Below are 22,810 nucleotides of genomic sequence, written 5' to 3' on the forward strand. Positions count from 1 at the left end.
TTATGTACTTTACAGCACAAGACAAATCTCACATTGCATTCAGTTGTCATATTTCCAGTCTTCTTTAATCTGGAAAATAGTTGTCTAGTATGTCTTTCGTTTCCATGGCATTAACATTTTTGACAAATCGAAACCATTTGTTTTGTAGAATATTCCTTAATTTAGGTTTATCTGATTTTTTTTGTTGTTGCCATAATGCGGATTGAACCAAGGGGCATTCTTTCACTAAGCTTCATTCCCAGCCCTTTTAATTATTCTTTCTTTCTTTCTTTTTCTTTTCTGTTTTGAGGCAGGGTTTTGCTAAATGTCAGTGACTGGCTGGAACTTGCAATCCTGCCTCAGCCTCCGTTGACGCTGGGATAACAGTCATACGATCATGTTCAGGTGATGCTTTTCTGGCAGTAATACTGCATAAGTGACCTTGTATTCATGTCAGAGTGTTATCTTAAGAGACACATGATGTCAATTTGTTCTGTTAGTAGTAGTATTAACTTTGATAATTTCCTTAAGGTTTCTCCACTATAAAGTTTCTGTTTTCTCCTTTATTATTAATTAATACTTAATTATTAATTTTCCCTTTAATATTAATTAATTATTTGGGAAAATAATTTCCAACTCTGTAAATATCTTGTTATTCTTCAAACTTTTGTCCACTAGTTATAGTACCTGATTATTCTTATTTGAATAAATTTTTATTATGGTGGTTGCCAAGTGGCAGTTTTTAGTTCCATCATTCCATTCCCATTAATTATTGGGTTTCTACATTGATATCATCAGGAAAAAATTCCCAGCAGGAAAATTACATTATTTGATTTACATTATTAAATGATTTTTTTTCTTGTGTGAAGAATGATAAATAAGGGGAAAAACAGAAGCAGGGATACTAATTGGAAAGCTCTTGCAGTCCTATGAGCAATCAGTAACGGAGAGTGAGTTGGACTAGAGGTAGCAGTGGAAGTGAAAATGTGTGGACAAATTTCAAATGTGTAGGGCATGCTGAAGAATTGGATGTAGAAAGTAAGGGAAAAAAGAATTTCAATAGCTCTTTCCTGTTAGTGAAGCATTATAATTAATGCTTAAGTTTTTTTCTTGAACAAATAAAAAATTTAAATATTTTTCAAAGACTAACCACTTAAAACCTCTCATTAAAACATTCCAGTTGTAATTTTTTTTCATAAGAGCTCCTGATTTCAACCAAGATAGGTAAGAAAGTGCTGAAGAAAGCTGAAGTCCTTGCCTGGAGCGGAGGCGCCTGTCTGCAATCCCAGAGACTCTAGGGGCTGAGGCAGGAGGATCTCGAGTTCAAAGCTAAATGCTAAGCAACTCACTGAGACCCTGTCTCTAAATAAAATACAAAATAGAGCTGGGGATGTGGCTCAGTGGTCGGGTGCCCCTGAGTTCAATCCCTGTAAGTACCCCGCCCCCTACAAAAAAAAGTCTGTCCTCATAGGAGGGTTCACGTAAAAGGTAAACTAGAGTCACAAGCTTGTTTACTTGTGACACACTGTATTTGAGTGCCTTGAGTGCCTAGTTCACTCTATTCTTAATAATTAAGAATTTGGGGGGTATTTCTGAACTCATTGTCAGATGAACTGCCTACTTGGAGGTTGGATTGTTGATTTATCTTGTGTCTTGGAAAAATGCGTTAAATTGTTGTCTCAAGTTCATTATTTGTCTGATTCATTGCAAGATTTAAATGGGATGGATTTTTTTTAACCAAGTTACTCCAAAATACATTTGGAAGTAGTACATCTGAAATTTATATGTATCTTACATATCTTTCTTATAGGATGATCAGCTTTTTGAGGTTATCAACATCTGTTTTATAGTCTGTTAGAATACTTAATGGTGCTTTACATGTGGTACTTAATAAATATTATTTTAATAAATCATAATATAAAAATTTAAACACTATCAAATAACATATTTAATAATTGAGACTATACTGTCATATTTATTATTTAAATAATGGTTATAAATGATAATGATTTTAATATGTAAAAAAAATTTCATTTCTCAGTATCATTCTTCCAAGTTATAAAACAATCACAAATAAACCAGTTTGCATTTACAAAAAAATTGTAATTATAATATTTTTTAAAAAAATTTTGTAGTTGTAGATGGACAGAATGCCTTTATTTTATTTTGTTTTTATGTGGTGCTAAGACTAGAACCCAGTGCCTCACATGTGCTAGGCAAGCACTCTGCCACTGAGCTACATCCCCACCCCATAATTATAATATTTTAAGCTTAGAATTTTTAAATACCCTATTTAAGTCCTAGTTTTACATTGAAGAATCTAAATATTTTATGACACGTCTTATTTCTTAATTGAGTACCTCAGAAAATTCTAAGTATGGTGTTTTAGGGGTAATATTCTAAGTATTTGTTATTCCCAGGGCTACATGTTAACGTGCGATTTTCTTTTTTTAAACTTGCAATTTTGAGCAGGAGAATAAAGAACCCCAATCACATAATTTTGCAGAATTCCTTATCTAGAAAGTCTTGCCTGCCTCTCAGAATATAAATATTTCAATTGGAGATTATTCCATTAGCTCAGTTTGTCATAATTTGATCAAAATCAGATTTTTCTCTTTTTCTCTTAGAAATAATATTTGTTACCTTTGGATTCAGAGACTCATTAAAACTTTTCTCCCAGTTTCTATCATTTGAGCAGGATGATAGCGTGTGAACGACCTAAATCTCTATTATTAGAGGTCTCTAAAGAGATCTTATTTTAATTGAGTCAGTATCCCCTTTCCTAAACTTAACTTTCCTTAATCAGACCAGACCAAAGAAAATAGCTAAACTGTTCTTCAGTGAAACTTAATCTTCCAGAGGTCGAAATTTGTTTTTTAATGCAGAGCCCAAATATCAAAAGGAATTGAATATGCTTTTTGATAGAAGTTGGATAACTTTGACACGTGTTTATGTAAAGAAGGTAACATGTTAGGCAGTACATATTTTAAAACACTTCAGGAACAAGATTCAATGATTTTTAAAGACGCATAAGTTTTCAGTGATTTTAGGATTACATATACAATAGCAATTCTTAAATCTAAGTTTAAACGTTTTAAAACGTCTTTGGAAAGCTGAAAGTCCCACTCCATAGTATATTACAAATAATTTTTTCAGGAAGGGTAATGAAACGGGAAGGGAACCAAATATGGTTATGCAGTCACCAAAAGACAAAAAGTTGAGCCCACACTGCAGCCGCCCGGCTAGCTCAGTCGGTAGAGCATGGGACTCTTAATCCCAGGGTCGTGGGTTCGAGCCCCACGTTGGGCGGATGGAGTTCTTTTTTTTTTTCCATAGGTAAATTCACTTTCCTCCGAGGTCTTGACAGGTTCACCAAAACAGTTTAGAGATGATTTTAAAACGAATACATCGAACTTCTTTCAATGTTGAGAAGATCTTTGGGAAATATTTTGTAAAGGAAACAGGTCTGAAACTGCGCTTGCGCACATGAAGGCACACCTTCGTTCCCCAGCCCTCCTCAAGAACACACAAAGGACCCTAAAAGGCCACTGTTTTAAGACCAGTCACTAGGCATGTTCTGTTATCATGCATGATTTCATAGTTGCTGGTAGATGGCAGTTTTTGCTTTTGTCTTAACAAAACCACGAGCCCCAATTTGGGTGGTTTTTCTACAGTTCAGGAGATCCCACGTAGAGGCAGCCGCAGGCGCTTCAGGACTCCGCGCAGAGGGCACCAGAAGCGGCAGCTCGCTGGCTGGGATCACCCCCGCGAGGCACGTTCCCGGGTCTCACCTGGATCCCGCGGGTGACCCACGCTACCGCCTGAAGTCAGCCCGTGCTGTCCTGTAGTAAAGGAACTAATTTTTCTCTTCTCTTGATTGTTTCTTTCCATGTACAAACCTGCTGTTGTTTCTGTATCTTAAAACAAAAAATTCCATCCAGTTTCCCCGCAGGCTACCCTTCTATTTCTGCTCCTCTAACTCTGAAAGTGTACAGGACTTAAAAAAAAAAAAAAAAACAACCCAGGAGTGGAACAAATTGGGCTTATTACCTAATACAGCAAGGGAGAACCGTAAAGTAAGAAGGTGGTTGTTTAAAAAGAACCCATGACTGAATTTGGACTTTGCTTGGGTACTGTCGTGAGGGGTGTGAGGAAGCGGGGACTTGATCCGCACTGGGTGCTCAGAAAGCCAGGGCAACCGCCGGACCTTGAGTCTTACGTGTGCACCAGGGCCGGCTACCGCAGGGGTGAAGCTGAAGCTGCTAAACAGGGACTCGTTTAGCAAGAGAGAAGGACGCTTAGTGTTTTGAATTGGCCAACTTGTATCAAGTGAATGTTCTGTGAGAAAGGGGAGGAGAACAATTCAGCGAAAGCATTATTATCAGTCCTGTGACGGCACAGAAGCTTAGCTCTGTCAGATTAGTTTCCAAATATTGGGAGCTGCAGCTTGCTTTTCTCGATTAATTTCAGTCAGACTTTCCTGCCTCTCCCCCTTCCCCCACTAATCTGCTGAATTGTTCATGAAAAGGACACCAATCCTATCCCCCTTACTAAAATCTAATTGTTAACTTCCAAGTCTAATCTATTGGCATATCAAAAATTTATTACAAATTTGATCAGTTCCTGATGGATACACTTCTTCCCTTGGCTCCCACAGTGCTAGAAATCAACTGTCTTGATTTCTCCCCTTATAGTTCCTCCTTTCCTTTCCACCTCATCACTTTGGAGTGCTCAAGGGATGAGTACTTGGCCATTGTCTCTTCTCTATCCACAATCGTTCACTACGTGATCTCATGGTTTTAAATACCAGCTATTTTCTTAGGATTTCTAACCTTTTATAAGAGCCCAGATTTCTCTGAAATGTCAAAGTTGAGTATCCATCCATTGAGATTATCTAGTAACTATTTCAAACTTAACGTGTATAAACTTAACTCTTCATCTATGCCCAAAATCTTCTCTAACAGTTTTTCTTTAAAAAATTTTATTATTATTATTTATTTAATGTAATTTCACTCTTTTAGCTATGCAGACCAAACATCTTGATTCTTCTTTCTCCCCAACTCCATTATGAAGTTACCCTTTAATGAATCAAGCCCTCCCGTACTTCACTTCCACACTGTGCCTTGGCCATGTGTGTAGTTTTAGCCAATTGGTGAACTGATGAGGGCTTACATAGTGGGGCTTATTACAAGATGCCAAGTAAGAAGTCTTAAGTACTCTGAGACTACATGTTCTGAGGAAACCAAAGCTATCCACCTGGGGAAAGGTCATGGGGGAGAGAGATTATATAAAGAGCATGGAGACTCTGACTTGTAAGCAAAGCCATCTTAGATCTTCCATTTTTGTAAATATTTTTCTTTTAGTTGTCAATGGACCTTATTTATTTATATGTGGTGCTGAGAATCAAACCCAGTGCCTCACATATGCTAGGCATAGCACACTCTACCACTGAGCCACAACCCCAGCCCTAGAGCTTCCATTTTTAGCACACCAATGAAATACTATCAAATGAATATCCCCTGCTGACACCACATGGAAGAGAACTACTTAACGGAGCCTTGTTTGAATTCCTGACCACAGAGCCATGAGCAGATAAAATTCTTATTGTTTTGAGCCATCAGGTAGGTCTTCAGAGAGTTTGTTATATAGCAATAGATAACTGAAACATCCACATGAAATCTATTGGGAAATCCTGTGGGTCTCCCTTTAAGATGTATTCAGAATCAGACTTCTCAGTTTTCCTCTAGCACCATGATTTACCTGACCTAGAGTAACTGCAATGGCTTAAGTGATCTTCACGCTTCAGTCTCCCTAAACTCTATTCTTAATACTATAAGAAGTTAAAAACAAGTCTATCATATCATTATTCCACTCAACTCTCCAAGGGCACCCTGCTGTTCACTAAGATGTATCCTTATGAGATATGCCTACCTCTCCATTTCTGTGACCTGATCTCCTATCACGTTTCTTCTCCTTGCTCACTCTGCACCCATGGAAGGTATCAACTTCTTGACTTCTGCTATTATATCTGTCTTCCTACTTTCTCCCCTTGAAAGAGAAATTTTTGTGGTTTTTGTTCACTAATGTTATCTCAAGCACCTTGAGATAAGTATCTGGAAGATGTGTTGAACTAGTGAATTAAGCTTACTAGAGCTGCCATAACAAAATAACAAACTGGGTGACCTAAAACATTAATTTTGTCTCATAGTTTTGCAAACTAGAATCTTGGAATCAAGGTGTCAGCAGGGACATGCTCTCAAAAGCTCTTCTGATTGGTTCTGTGCCTTTCTCTCAGTGTCTGGTGTCATCAGTCATCCTTGATGTTCCATGGCTTTTGATGCTGCGTAACTCCCATCTCTGCCTTGGTCACCACACAGCGTTCTTCCTGTGAAGCTCTCTCACATGGCATTTTCCTCCTCTTATAATGACAGCAATCATACTTGATTAGGTTCCACACTAATGACCTCATCTTATTTGACTATATCTACAACTCTGTTTCCAAGTATAGTCACATTCACAGGATACTGGAGGTTGACTTCAGCATATCTTTTCATGGAAAAATTTTAACCTGAGACAAAGGCTGGCATTCTCTCTCTCTCTCCTCTTTTTTTTTTTTTTTTGGTGGTGCTGGGGATTGAACCCAGGGCCTTTTAGCACTCTACCAACTGAGCTATCTCCCCAGCCCGACGCTGGCATTCTTTAACCTCTGTCATTTTGGGTCTGCCAATTGACAGCTAGTTGTAAAGCTCTATTTCAGCCACAGGTCTTGTTTTTCATATTATTCAATGATGAAAAATTCCTTATAAGTAATCTAAATTCAATAAAAGACAAGGTCAATAAGGATGCAAATTAAAGAATGTTTAAAATTATGTTTACTGTAAAAAGAGATGTCAGTAAAATAGCTAATCCATAAACTGGCAATTAACAGTCAATTAACAGTACATCTATTGCTGTGTTCACTGAGGTTTCAAAGGTAAGAAATAGAGCAGCCTTGTCTTTATGGAGCTTATATTACAAAAAGGAAGATAAAAGCTAGGCAGAAATAATTGCACAGTAAAAGTTACAAGTGCGTCAGTTACAATGTGCTCAGGGAAAGATCACTACCTTGGAGGAAAGGGTGCTGTGCAAGTGGTAGGTCTGGAGAGAAATCTTGCCTTTAGGAAACTGAATGGCCAAGTTGAACTTCCAGTTTCATTTACTGGTTCATTTATGGTTTTCAAATCCTTCCTAATTTACTCCTTAAGTTATAGTTAGTAACATATCTCCATGTTGCCCTTGGCTTCAGCAACATTAGGATCACATGCTTTAAGACATGTAGAGTTCCTATAGCCTGGAATAACCTCCCAACTACTGAAATCCTACTCATCCTTCAGAAACGAGGTCAAAAGCCTCCTCCATGAAGTTCCCCACTACGGGTCAGAATTAACTATATCAGTAAAAATGAGCAATTGATACCTTTCATGGCATCCACCACAATGTTCTATATAATCATTTGTGTACACATCTGTTTCTAGCCTGCAAATCCCTAAGGGCAAAGGTCCATGCCTTACTGTTGTAGTACTCACAGTATCTAACACTGTATAACACTATTGTAGGTATATAGCACTCAGTAGATATGGAATAATCTTGGTCTTGGGCTACTAATGTGACACACAGTAACAAAGTAATGCTCTCTTTTTTCTTTTCTTTTTTTTTTCAATGTGTTACCAGGGATTGGACCCAGAGGCTCTCAATCACTGAGCCACATCCCTAGCACCTCCCCCCAGTTTTTAGTGTCTCACTAAGTTGCTGAGGCTAGCTTTGAACTCATTAAAAGTTCTTTCTTCATTCTCCAGAGTCACTGGGATTACAGGAACGCGCGACTGTGCCTGGCTCTGCTAAAAATATTTTAAAAAGTAAACACACAACAAACGAAAATAAAAGTTAAACAATGGTTGAGTATATTTTTCAAAGAACCTCTGCCCTGAGAAGATATAAAGCCCAAAAGTAAAGATTAATGATATTGTGAACACATGTTTACAAAGCAGTTGCATTTTACATAAAAATGAAATATCTTAGAAATGTAGAATTGTTCATAAAAGAAACTGAAAGTTAAAAAGTGAACATTTGCATACTTTGTGTTCAAATGCTTGACCCTGCTGGCAAACATTCTCAGTCCAAAGAATCAAATATATTCCTGGAAAAGCCACACTATTATAATATGGACACATGAGTATCATAAGAAAGATTTTTAAAAACAGACCTATGTTACTCTTTGAAATAACTGATAATGATTAACACTTTTCATCCATTAGCTGAAAATAACTTCTGAAAATAATAAAGTGAATGAGGTGTCCAATGCCTAGGACAGATTAGGTGAACTGTGGAGGAATGCTATTATTCTTTTTGAAAACTGAACTGTTTAACAAACTTCCAAAATTAAACTGCTTACCTATGTTTATTGATAGAAAGACAACAGCATCAGCTACCATTTTACTAGTACACAACAGAAACAAAGTCAAACTAAAAATTAACAGAGTACATACAGTTAATGCTTTCACTTTCACTAAAGTCATCTATAATAAAGCATCCTACATACTTTGTACAATTTGCTTGTAATTGATTAAATATTTGAAATGAAGCAAAGTTGAATTTCAATCAAACTTTTATTTCTCAGTGGAAAATGCTCTCTTCATCAAAGGTGGTTGAGCTTTCCCAACATCAAACATCATTTCCAAAGGTGGGTTATTGAGAGAACACCAATCAGGTATACGGCCCATCTGATTATAATATTCCTTTGAAACTGAACGGCTCCCAAGTATATCTTGCAATGCTCCAAAAATAGCTCCTGTGTAGTAAAAACAATTTTACAGCTAAAATTAAAATGTTTTACTTTAGAACTCTGAATATACGTTTATCTTCTATGTGAAAAAAGGGGGCTGGTAAAATTCAGCAGTGCATATTCACTGTTTAATTCCAGTTATGCTGCATTTTGAATAATGGAGTAAGCCCTAATTCCTGTGTTGAAAGTAACTAAATAGCTTTCAGCAGATGAGAGTGAATATGACAAGTGTTATTACTACACCTGGACGAAAGTAAGATACAGTGAGATGAAAGGTATTTTAAACTTTGTGTAAATACAATCAATAAGACTCTAAATTTTCCTAAGTCCTCTTGCCACAACTCTAAGGCTACATGGCAATCAATAAAATGGCACATAAAACTCAATAGGCATCATTTTAAAGTCCCAAGATTTTATACTGAAGACCTTATAAAGATGCATGAGGCAGTCTTTATAAAAGTAATTTAGTTACTAAATCCATTTGTCCTACGTCAAAATTACATACTGACCAAATTCTACAAGAAACACTATGTTCTTTTAAAAATTGTAATATTTTATTTTTCTCTCTGAATGTAGAATCCTGATATCTACTAGCTTTAGGTGCATAATAAAACATGTCAGAATGTACACAAGGGCTGGGGTTGTGGCTCAGCGGTAGTGAACTCGCCTAGCAGGTGTGAGGCCCTAGGTTCCATCCTCAGCACCACATATAACTAAAGGTATTGTGTCCACCTACAACTGAAAAACAGATTCACCATTGTGTTTCTCTTCAAAGTAGCTACTTAATAGGCAATTTGTTTATATCATGAAAGTGTCAGAAAGTGTCTCTGTTACTCAGAAGAAAGAACTAAGTCATAAAGTATAATTAAAAATAAAAAGTCCGATTTTAATTATGTGGCTCTCTAGCTTTGGAATGCTTTGAGCAATGGTGGCATCACTAGAATAAATTTATAAGTATCATTATTCTGAGGGATGACTTTAAATGGATAGAAAAATTTACTTAAAATTACTATGCAAATAAAAAATAGGTATAAAATTCTGAAGATTAGTATAAAGAATAGTCACTGTTCAGAGACAATTTAATGATTTGTTTTATTAAGCAGGCAATTTTGATCATGATCTATTTTAATATATTCATTTTTAATAAATGTATTTTAAAAATCTAACTTCTTTTTCTTTTTAGTTATATAACATTGAGATTCATTTTGGTATAATTATAAAGGCATGGAATATAATTGCTCTAATTCAGTCCCAGTATTTCCCCTTTCTCTTCCCTCCTCCTTTGTTTTCCTTCTCTCTACTGATCTTTCTACTATTTACTTTTATTTTTTTTAAGTTAGTATCTTGAGGGTGTACATGATGGTGAGATTCACTATGGTATATACATATATGTACACAGGAAAGTTAGGTTAGACTCATTCCACTGTCTTTCCCTTATCCCTTCCCCTCAAGCCCTTCATCCCTTCATTAAAAACTAAATTCTTACCTCCCAACCAGGCTACACAATTAGCCTTTGCAGGCGGAGTGTGAATTCGGAATGTCTTGGTCCCAAGTGCTTTTTGATATTTTGGTTTTTCTACCAAATATCTTATTTCTGCAAGCAATCTGTGGAGAAATCCTGGTAACATAGATGTGCCCCCTATGACTACCAAATTCTCTGCTAGTTGCTTCTTGGTGTCTATTGGGCACTGTTATTAAAAAAGAAAAAAAAAAAAAAAAAAAAAGGAATTTATCCTTAATTGGGTAAGTACTGCTTGACTTAAGAAAACACATAGAAGTATGGAGTACAGATTAAATACATCATCATTTGTATTACAATAAAGGCACCTGAAAGGTTTGTTTCATGTAGCAAATACAACTACCATAAGCCAACCATATTATATGCACTTAGAACTTTAAATTCCACAGGGCATATGGCAGTCGATATGTATTTTTTGTTTTGTTTTGTTTTGTTTTGGGTATTGGGGATTGAACCAAGAGGTGCTCTGCCTCTGAGCTTCATGTCCAGTCCTTTCTTTTTCATTCTGAGACAAGTTCTAAAATTTGCCTCCAACTTGCGATCCTCCCACCTCAGCCTCCTGAGTTGCTGGGAGTACAGCAACATGGTGTGCATCACCATGTTGGATATGTTCTCATTTACAAAGTAGAAAGACTAAGTTGGACCAAGAGCATAGTAGGGAAAGTATGTGGAAATTTAACTTTTTCTATACTGTTATCTTCAAAGTATTACATCCAGATCCAGCTGCTGAGTGGAAAGATAACACTCTTAAAAATTGTTTCCACATCAGTTCTAAGAATAAGGAATGATATGCTCCTTCACTGAATGGAGTCCTAGAGGTAGACAATATCTTCCAAGATGATATTATTTTAGATAATCATTAAACAAAAGGGACATAGTGTCATATGCCTTACAGAATTCATTTATTTTGAGATAGGGTCTTGTGACATTGCCCAGGCTGACCTTGAACTCCTAGGGAAGTGATCCTTCTGCTATGCTGTGCAGCAGTTGTGACTACAAACATGCACCAATGTGCCAGGCTCTGCTCAGTGGAATTTAAAATTCAGTATTACATAAACCTGAATTTGAAGGAACCACAGGTCACACAAGGTACAAAATAAAAACTGCTTCCCTGTTTTGAAAAACATAAATATGTTCAGGCAGTCATTATTCTTGGGTTTGAAATATAAATACCCTATCTCAGTGTCAAAGTAAAGCTCATTAACTAAAACATTTAACAGGAAAGTTTTAAAAAGCAAGAAAAAAATGTAAAACATTGAAAAAGGAACAGTAAAAACGAATCCTAAAAAAGGTATGCTATAATCCCAACTACCTGGGAGGCTAAGGAGGGAGGATCTCAAGCTCAAAGTCAGCCTGGACAACTTAAGTGAGAATCTGTTTCAAAGTAAAATGCTTAAAAAAAGGGTTAGGGATACAGCTCAGTGGTAAAGTTCTTGCCTAGCTTTGCCAGGCCATGGGTTCAATCCCCAGTGTTACAAAAAAAAAAAAAAAAAAAAAGGAAACAGTAGTACTCTACAAAAAGTTAGTAAAATTTCAGGCTAGAGTTGTGGCTCAGTGGTACAGCATTTGCCTGGCATGTGTGAGGCCCTGGGTTCAATACTCATACCACATATAAAGAAAGAAAATAAAAGATCCCTTGACAACTAAAAATATATATATATATATTTTAAAAAGAGTAAACAAAAAAGACTGTTCATATTAAAAAAAAAATCTGACAAGCAGATTTGATAGTGAGATAAGGAATGTAAAAAAAATTCACTGCACTTCTTCTCAAAAATAATACATGACAAGGACAGTAGAGAAAATAACATTTTAAAAATTTCCTTAAAAGGTTGTCAAAACAGAAACTTAACAAAATACCTGCAGAAGAGAATCCAATATTAACGTGGCAACTGATTTCTCTTCATTATCTTGTTCAAAAAGAATTTCCACAACTGAATCTCTGAGATTACAAAAAAAAAAAAAAAAAAGCAGCGTTTGGTTAATATTACATAATGTGATACAGAATAAACTAATAGTTGTATTGATACTAATTTTTAAGTACAAGTACTATGTTAATGCAAAATGATTATTAAAATACAAGATGATCTCATTTGTAAATGAGGAGAATAAAAGTAACTGCCTCACAGGGATTGATTCAATAAGTTAGTACAGCAAGTTTTGGTACATAGGTATTCCCTAAATATTAGCTGTCACTATTACTATGTATAGATTAACATATATTCTGTGCCTAATTATACCTCCCCAAATTCAATAACAGAAGAGAAACAGTATTCTGTAAAAGTTAACAAGATTCAGTAAGTATATAAGTCAATGATAGAAGGAATTTAAAAGTAACTAAAAACCCATCAACACCCTTTCCTTTCCTTTTTGCTACTGGGGATTGAACCAGGGGTGCACTTTGTCACTGAGCTATATTCCCAGCCCTTTTCATTTTTTTATTTTGAGATAAAGTCTTGCTTAATTGCTTACAGCCTCACTAAATTGCTGATGCTGGTCCCAAACTTGCTATCCTCCTGCCTCAGTCTTCTGAGTTGCTGGGTTACAAGTGTGCGTGGTGATGCCTGACTGTTTTTAAAAATTAGACATGACAAAGATTGCTAGTTGCCTAATAAAATATCCATTCCCCTTTTCTCAAATTAAAAGAACTATTTTGGGGCAGCATGAAAAAGATCTTTGGGTTGGTGGAATATTTCGATATTTTATTGCATATATTTAAGGTGAAAAAAATCATAATGTTTTGATAAAGACATACATAACAAAATTATTACAACAGTCAAGCAAAGTAACCTATGTATTACCTTCCATAAGTTAACTTTTTATTTGTGCTAAGAACATCTAAAATTCACTCTTAGCAAATTTTCAGTATATATTGCTATATTGTTAACTATAATCCTTATGGTAGATACTATATTTTTAGATTTGTATGTCCTTCAGAACTGTAAATTTGTGGTCTTTAACCCCCTTCCCTCCATTTTCTTCCATTTGTCAGATTGGATGCTATACTGTTCTACTCTCTTTCTAGATATTTACTGTTTTTTAGACCCTACTTATAGGTCAGGTGCAGTGGTGCACACCTGTAATCCCAGTAACTTGGGTGGCTGAGGCAGGAGGATCTCAAGTTGAAGGCCAACCTCAGCAACTTAGTAAAACCTTGCACTCAAATAAAAAATGAAAAGGCCTGGAATTGTAGTGATAAAACACCCCTGGGTTTAACATCCCCAGCAGATTAAAAAAAAAAATTCCATTTATAAGTGAGATCAAGCAGTAATTTCTCTGTGTTTGGCAAGAATTCTATATCTTGATGTGTACAATACAGATATCTCCACATGATAAAATTATACAGAAATGCATATACTTTATGCCAATGTGCTAATTTTGATACTGTATTATAGTTATTTAAGATACAACCATGAAAGAAACTGGAAGGGTTCTCAGGACTCCTCTATTAATTTTAGTAACTAATCAATAATTATTTGAAAATTTTAAAAATATGACCTCCTTTGTGTGTTGGGGGGTGGGTACTAGGGATTGAATCTAGGGGTACTCTACTGCTGAACTACTTTGCATCTTTTATTTTTAAACAGTATCTTGCTAAGTTTCCCAGGTTGGCTTTGAACTTAAGAATCTCCTATCTTAGCCTCCTGAGTCACTGAAGATTCCAGGCATGTAACACCATGTCTTGCTATAGAACTCCACCAGTTAAAACATACAGCTAGATAGAATCAAGTACCAGAAAATAAGATTAAGAAAAGTGATATGTGGAATTTCAAGAACATTTTTCCTTTAAAGGAGAGAAAGCGCTTTTTCTTCTTAGGCTTAACTGATTGAAACACAGACATGATAGCTTTAACTCCAACTATCCTGGACTGAAGGACCAGGGCTACATTCCAGAGACGACAGATGACTGAAGCCACTATCTTCATGCTTTTATAATTTGTGGCCAAATCAAATCCTAACCAATGCAATATATAACCAACTGTAAATGTGTATCATGTTTTATTTTTTTATAAAATCAGGATCAGATTATACATCTTAAAGCTTTAAAAATCTTTTTCAAAACACAAAATTCTCTTAATGAGATTCAACCTACTTGCTAAACTCCCTTTCACCATTCAAGTTGAGGCCTGCAGTATGCTAAACACTCATGGCAAGTCAGCCTCTTACTGCTGTGTGTGCAAACGTCTGCTTCCACCAGTTGAGATGCATGCTATGAAGAATGGGTTTCCTGTTTCCAAAACTTTCATCAGTTGATTTGATATTCAAATTGTATAACTTAATAATCATTACTTAACCCATGAATATTAAGGTAGAAAAAAGTTGTTCTTTCTATGAAAGCTATGCTGGTTGCTTTAGAGAGAAAATAATTTTTAAAAAATCTAACAACTGGAAATCATAAACTATGAACTACTGTTTTATGTAAATTTAACTCAGAACTCTATAAGCAGAATCCTCAAAGAAAAGGTTTTTTGTTTTTGTTTTTGGTACTGGGGGTTGAATCTAGGGACGTTTTACCACCAAGCCACATCCCCAGTGCTTTTTAAAATATTTTATTTAGAGATAGGGTCTCTGAGTTGCTTAGGGCCTTGCTAAGTTGCTAAGGCTGGCTTTAAACTCCTGCTCCTCCTGCCTCAGCTTCCCAAGCTACTGGGATTATAGGCATGCACTGCTATACCCAGCAGTTTGTCAAATAAATACACATTTATGGGGACTTGGGGTATGGTTCAGTGGTACAGTGTGTGTTTAGCATATGCTACACCTCAGGTTTAATCCCCAGACCAACAAAATAATAAAAGATTAAAAGCGAAAATAAAAACACACTTATTAATTTTGTTAAAATATAGTTAGTATTTGATTTTTTAAAAAATGGTCCACTATTACACAATATATTACATTATTAATTCAAATGAATAATAAAAGGTGATTTACTAATAGGTTCTGAAAATTGAGTATGTTTGATATAATGCATTCTTTCTACGAAAACAATGTTTTAAAGCAGGAGTCAGGCAACCATGGCCTGAGTAAAATTCAGCCCGAAACCTATTTTTGCAAATGAATTTTTACTTGAACACAGCCAGGCAAAATTCACTTACAATTTAGCACGTCTATGGCTGAGTCTGTGCTCCAACTGTAGAGTCAAGTAGCTGCAAGGAGATCATATGGACCACAAAACCACGCCATGTACGTTTTGGTCCTTTATAGAAAAGTTTTTTAGCCTCTATTTTAAAGTATCAAACTGCCTGCTACACCTCAAAAAACTGTGAGTTTTGTTACTAAAACTAATTCTGAATTATTCTGATAACAGGAAAATATACTTTTTAAAGTTCTGAATACTTAAAAACCTGAATATAATTAATGATGAATTATAAAGCTTAATGAAGAAACAACTCATCAGCAGTTTTGCACACCTGTAATCCCAGAGACTTGGGAGGCTGAGGAAGAAGGATTGAAAGTTTGAGGCCAGCCTCAGCAACTTAGTGAGACCCCCCCTATCAAAATGAACAACAAATAGATAAAAATGCCTGGGGACACAGCTCAGTGGTAGAGCACCCCTGGATTTAATCCTTAGTGCTATAGAAAATAAACAACAACAAATTCAATTGAAAAATTGGCAATACTATAATAAAGGATTATAGAAGTATTTTTAAAAGCCAGGAACTGATTATAGCTTATTATTGTGCTCATAAAAATTAAGGTCTCACCTGATTGATCCAAGGACATGTAAAATCTTCTCTCCATCTAATGGATAGTCAACATTTGGGGGTGGTGGGGGACGCTGAAAAAAAAGATATCATAATTGTAAGTCTATAGATGTAACCTATGAATAAAGATATATTTACTTTTTAACTTACCTCACTATTCCCATCAATATTAAATTTTGCAGCTTGGATTTTCAGTCCACGCTTCAGGTCACTTACAAAGCAAGTGCGTACTTAAAAAGAAAGGAGATAAAAAAGACTCTTATGGCTTGTGATTAACTGAACAGAGTAAAATTACATTCCAGTTAAAACAATTCTAGTCAAGTGGCTCATCTTTAGTAAAGCCACATTTAAAAAAACAAAAAACAAAAAAAACCACAACACCTTTGAGGATAATCTTTGTATAAGGAATAATCACAATAAAAACAAATTTTAGTATCATGAAATATAACTTTTCCAATGTAACTTTTTTTTAAAAAACTAGATTTTTCTTCCACCACCCTGTTCTTTCTGAACCTTTATAAAAAATCTTGGTTGCTCAGAACACAGTTGCAGGATTTTTTGGCATGATTATTTCCTTCTGCGAACACTCCAACAGTTCCTTCTACTACATCATTTTACCTTCTGCATTTTGAATACTTAATTCTTTTAAAGATTCTTTCTGTGGCAAGTACCTTTTAATAATAAGCTGCTTCATATTACTTTCAAAAATAGAAAAGGAATAAGTAAAATAGAATTGATGTTAAATACAGGAAATATGATGACCTCAATGAATTACTTGCAAACCACATGTATTATGATAAAATTTTATAGATTTGTATGAATGTGCTGTATACTTATTTTTAATAGAAATGGGTTCCTTTTGTACATATTATTCAACAACATAGTTTTTCCTTAACATTATGGACATCTTTCCAAATCCATATATCTAGCTCCTTCTTTCTAATTGCTACCTTATATTCCTTATTATGAAGTTACCAAACATCTTTCAACATTCCCCTTTTAGATGAGGTGAACACTTTAAATTTTAACATGACAGATTGCTTCCCAAAAAAGGTTAATCTGCAATTCTTACTCTCTCTATATATATATTTATTTCTATTTATTCATTTTTCTAGCATCTCCCAATACTGAATACCTGCCTTTCAAACCTGTTTCAATCAGATGCTTTCCTAACTAACAGGAAAGTTAAACAAGTTTTTACAAGTTAGAGATGATATAAAAGAAGTAATTCACATGGCAACAACTGTTATATCATGGAGAATAAGACTGAAAAATAGGAAGGAAAGGTATTATTTTACTCAAGATAAATTCATTTTCTGTGTTACTTGAGTGTTGAAATAGGCTGGATTACAAATGACTAAAAGTTTGTGACAATGAAAAAAATTGTAGGCAATTATACCATATAAATAAGCATTATAATGAAGAGCAACAAGAAGACCGGTTTATAGCCCTGATGCTCACTCAATTTACTTGGGTGACAAAGAACACATGATTTAATATTTCAGGGCCCTGACTATACTAAATTATCTTCAAGTCCCATTTAACTCTAAAATCCATTATTATCTAATTCTCCATAAGAATTCCTGAGCATTAATTTTACATGACACTCTAAGTAGTGAAGAACATAAATTATATTTTAAGTGCTTTTCTCTATAGTGAGTAAAAATACCAGAAAACCCAATTTGAACATTATCATAAAAATCTATTCTAGTTAAGTAGAAGTAATACATCTTATTAGAGTGAATCCAATATACTTTGGTTCTAATTCTAGAATTTCTGAATAGTCAGTAAAAATGACTAACCTTATTAAACATGTACAAAGGAAAACTTGGGTTTAAAAAGAAACATTAGATGACATTGATTAGTGGTTTCCTTAAGCAATTCAACTGCTATTTCATACTGTATAAACTAAGAGTTTCCTGGTAACCCTATATACTCTATATATAATTGAGAAGCTGCTTCAATAACATATCATAAATAATGTAAGAGCTTCTGTGAGTCTTAAGAAAATACAAATTCTTATTATCCTATAACCTATGCATTAAATATTTTAGGATTTCACATTATAACTTTATTTTCTATGTAAATATTTAGAAACATACCATCAAAACTAACACTAAAGAATGAGAGGGATAAAAAAGGAAACTTAGTTTACCTTTAATGTCCTCTAAGACACCTTCTGGAACTGAACCTAAAACAGAAATTTCATTTAGAATTATAGAACTTTACCAATAATTTGAAAGCCTAATAAAGTGCATTCACATTTCCATTTTTAACCTCAACAAAATTTAAAAAGATATACCTACTACAATTTTTTAACAACCCTAAGAGAAAAATTAATTTTGCTTTTGGGGAACAAATTTCACCAGAGCAAAAACAAAGCACAGAAGTTGAAGCCAGGTATGAAAAAGTGCTACAAGAAGTCAGACACTCGTAAATTTTATAAAAATGAAACCATTAAAATGAAGTAGGGTAACTGACATTAAATAGGACTGACCAAGAAAATCTTTAACTATGAAGCTGTTTACTAGTTGTCTTACAGGAAAGTACTTAGAAGAAATCTAGGGCTTAAGGATCAATTATTTTTCTTTCACAAAATGTTCCATGTTTGCTTATCTTTTCTGTAATAGTAAGTAGCCTTTAGTAATATTCTAATCCGATACAAATATATATGTGAATATGGCATGTGTGTGTGTGTGTGTGTGTCTGTGTGTGTGTGTGTGTGCGCGCGTGCACATCTTTTTTGGGGGTGGGTACTGGAAGTTAACCCAGGAGTGCTTTATCACTGAGTTACATCCCCAGCCCTTTTTATTTTGAGATAGGACTTCACTAAGTTGCTAAGAGTCTCCCTATATTGCTGAGGTCAGTCTCAAACTTGTGATCCTCCTGTCTCAGCCTCCAGAATCACTGAGATTATAGGCACGAGCCACCACTCCTGGTGTTCAATACATATTTTCAAAAAGGATCACAGAGGCTTTTAATTTCATCCTTCAAGACAAAGGTAACATTTTTTTTTTTTTAAGTGAGAAAGCACCAATTTCAAAGAATTCTAAGCACCATACAGAGACTTTGAAGATGGATGTTTGAGTATGTCATGTGGTTTGTCACCAACAATTTCTCTGAGTTAGAAACAAAGTTGAAGTCTTCTAAACCAAGATCTTTAACCCATTCTTAAATATGTAAAAATATTTTGATTGACTTATAAGAACAAATTGTTGACATTGAGGAAGCTAGAGATTTGTAGCTGCAAAAATGGATCATGATTTCTTAAGCATAATAATGCACTTTTCTGACCTGGGTCTATGTATCTTGTCTTCTATACCTGTTGGTTTTGATGGCCACTCAAATCAAGTATTAAAATCAATTAAATTATCAGAATGTGGTGGCACACACTTATGATCCCAGTTACTCAGGAGGCTAAGGCAGGAGGATCACAAGTTCAAGGCAGCAACTTAGCAAGACTCTGTCTCAAAATAAAAAATAAGTAAAAAGAGATGAGAATGTAGCTCAGTGGCAGAGCATGCCTCTGGGTTCAGTTCCCAGTACTTCAAATAAATAAATTAATTAAATAACACTTAAAAACCACAACTTTGGAGCTGGGTGCAGTGGGGCATGCCTGTAATCCCAGCACCTTGGGAGGCTGAGGCAGAAGGATTACAAGTGCAAAGCCAGTCTTCAGCAACTTAGTGAGACCCTGTCTCTAAATAAAATTTAAATAAAAAGAAAAAGGGGCTGGGCTGTAGCTCAGTGGTAGAGTGCTTGCCTTGCACGTGTGAGGCACTGGGTTCAATTCTCAGCACCACATAAAAATAAATAAATAAAGATAATAAGGAAATCTGGAAGCATAAAAAAAAAGAAAGAAAAAGGACTGGAGATGTGGCTCAGTGGTTAAGTGCCCCTGGGTTCAGTCCCCAGTACCAAAAAACAAAACAAAATAAAAACTAAAAACCAAAACTTATATTTAATCACACTATTTATTTTTTAAGCATATTTAAAATTTGTAAGCATATTTTAAATTTTTAAACATATTTAATCACACTAGTTTTAAAAGGGAACAATTTTTACTATTAATAAGTATGTCTTTAGGATTATATACATCCTGTCCTTTCTCCCTTCTTTCTTTTTTGCATTTTATAATATAGCAATAAAAGTACATTTATAGTTTATAATAAATATATATATTAAAGGTACATGTTCAAAGTTTTTTTTTAAACCTGGGAGGTCAGTGGATGATCAGAACAGTTTGAAGACGCCTATCTTCAAGAGTTAAAATCTAGCTCAAAAAAGGATAAAGATATCCCAAAAGATTTAAACTTGCCTAGAAAATACATGAGAGAAATGTAACTGGATTACCAGAACATGCAATTTAAGAATAAGTGCTAAAAGCCAGTGCAGTGGCACACACCTGTAATCCCAGGGACTTGGGAGCGGAGACAGGAGGACTGAAAGTTAAAGGTCAGGCTCAGCAACAGCAAGGCCCTAAGCAATTTAGTGAGATCCAGTCTCAAAATAAAAAATAAAAAGGGCTAGGGATGTGGCTCAGTGGTTAAGCGCCCCTGGGTTCTATCCCTAGTATCAAAAAAAAAAAAAAAAAAAGAAAAAGAAAAAGAAAAAGAAATAGTTTTTTTTATAGGCCAATGTAAGGTAGGCTTGCAAATAAAGGGTTTAATTTAGCTAGAATTAGATGCTGCTTTGGGAAGAGGATACTTAATCTATTTGTCTGCCACTCTCCTTCCCCTCAGTAGGGACTGAACCCAGAGCTACATCCTGCCCCAGTCCTTATTTTTTGAGACAGGGTCTTGCTAAGTTGCTCAGTCTGGCATCCAATTTGTAATCCTTCTGCCTCTGCTTCTTGAGGTGCTGGGATTATAAGCATGCATCACCAAATTGAGATGAAATAAATTCTAAGTACTAAATGAAAGAGGCTTGTTGAAAATTCACCTGCAACTACTCAATTATATCTAACACTTATATTTTTGCTAGGACCTTAAAAAGAGACGTTTTAAATATGTTTGCATTTCTAATCCTGTTATGTGGGTGATTTAGCAAACAGCAATGTTTTAATTCCTTAACTTTAGTAAGATTGCATGACTAATTATCATAGACCTGATTTTGAGGTGTTTAGGACAGAAAGATTAGAATCAGTTGAAAAAGGTTAACTGAAGAAAGGACATTCAAATGCTGGGTGTAGTGGCACACACCTGTAATCCCAGTGGCTCAGGAGGCTGAGGCAGGAGGATGGTGAGTTGAAAGACACCTCATGAAAAGCAAGACACTGTCTCTAAATAAAATACAAAATAGAGGACTGGGGCTATAGCTCAGTTGGTAGAGTGTTTGCCTCATAAGTACAAGGCCTTGGGTTCAATCCCCAGTGCCGAAATAAATAAATAAATAAATAAAGTAAAACACAAAATAGGCCTGGGAATGTGGATCAGTGGTCGAGTGCCCCTGAGTTCAATTCCTGTTATCCCTTCCCTCCCCAAAAGAAAGGATATCCACTAGTTTGGAAATTTAAGAAACTGTTATAATCAGTTTTAAGTAAGACCTTAACTCGAAATATCTTCAGATGCTACGCTGAACTCCCTATCTTTGGAATTTTTCTATTTCATATAAAATCTGTCACCGTCTTAATACATAATGACAACAGTTAATTTATAAAAAGGTCTCCAATCAGATCTATATAATCAGAAGAAAAATGCTCTTATCTTAATTAAGGAAGAATAACAAGAAAACATGACAAGCAAGGCTAACAGTCCTAAAAACCTGTCTTTCTCTTTCCAACATTTATCCAGTGCCCAGACATTCTACTAGATGTTAGAGATCTAAAAGTTAACAAGACAAGGATCCTCAAAGTCTACTGGGGGCAAAAGGTAATTTAAAAGGCAAAATGAGAATGTGTCACCTGGGTTATATTAAATATTTCTGAGAGTAACAAAGGGGCAAATTATTCTGCTTGGGGAAGATGAGGATGGCTTCACAATGGAGGTAACATTCCAGATGGGTTAAGTTGTAAGATCAAAAACTCAACTAAGACAAAGAAAAACATCCCAGGAAAAGAAATAGAATAAATGAAAGCACAGGATTATTCAAGGAGGAATCATGGTGCTTGAAGGACTGTAAGAAACTGTACCTGAAATAAGGAGTAAAAGGTAGAGTTAGGGCTAAAAGGAAGAATAAGGTCAGATTGTGAAGAAACCTGTATACGAAACATTATTTGGATTTTAATTAGTAGGAGTTAACAACAATTCTGAAGCAAAAAAGTAATCAGATTTTTGTGGAAAGTTACTCCTGACAACAGTATGAAATAGACAATCAGTTCAGAGGATAGGCTGCTATAATAAAAGGGACTAGATCAAAACAATATCTTTGTTTTCAGATGTTAAGTGGTGTGGAAAATGGGGGGGAAAAGGTGAAATTAAATTTAAAGAGATTTCTGTGGAACAACTCCCAGTTTTCTAAAATGGGAAATAAGAAAGATGTTACTATCCTTATCTAATAATCACTAATTGAAATACACAGGACGTCTTAGGTTTGGGGTCCCAGGTGACATACATAGTTGTATCTGATAATCAGCTAAAAATATGAATATCAAATTCAGAAGAAGGATCAGGCACATTGACACATCTGAGACTCAATACCATACTGAAGTAATAGAAGTGAATGAGATCACCTTTTTTAAAAAAATATATTTTTTAAGATGTTGATAGACCTTTATTTGACTCATTTATTTATATGTGGTGCTGAGAATTAAACCAGTGCCTCACACATGCTAGGCAAGCACTCTACAAC

The 22,810-nt window shown here is 35.1% G+C and overlaps 1 protein-coding gene across 1 annotated transcript in view; it reads right to left on the reverse strand.

The window, feature by feature from the left end:
• Positions 1–7,896: 7,896 nt before the first annotated feature.
• ACTR10 (actin related protein 10) overlaps positions 7,897–22,810 on the reverse strand; it is a 33,085-nt gene continuing 18,171 nt past the window's right edge. Inside the window, exons 8-13 of the mRNA XM_079125836.1 lie at positions 18,177–18,212; positions 16,172–16,251; positions 16,022–16,095; positions 12,180–12,261; positions 10,287–10,488; positions 7,897–8,806 (exon numbers count right to left, since the gene is read on the reverse strand). Coding sequence (XP_078981962.1) covers positions 8,625–8,806; positions 10,287–10,488; positions 12,180–12,261; positions 16,022–16,095; positions 16,172–16,251; positions 18,177–18,212 — 656 coding nt within the window. The 3' untranslated portion in view covers positions 7,897–8,624. The remainder of the gene's footprint in view (positions 8,807–10,286; positions 10,489–12,179; positions 12,262–16,021; positions 16,096–16,171; positions 16,252–18,176; positions 18,213–22,810) is intronic.

The sequence above is a fragment of the Sciurus vulgaris genome (assembly GCF_902686455.1).
Source record: "Sciurus vulgaris genome assembly, chromosome: 2".
Classification (NCBI taxonomy): domain Eukaryota; kingdom Metazoa; phylum Chordata; class Mammalia; order Rodentia; family Sciuridae; genus Sciurus; species Sciurus vulgaris.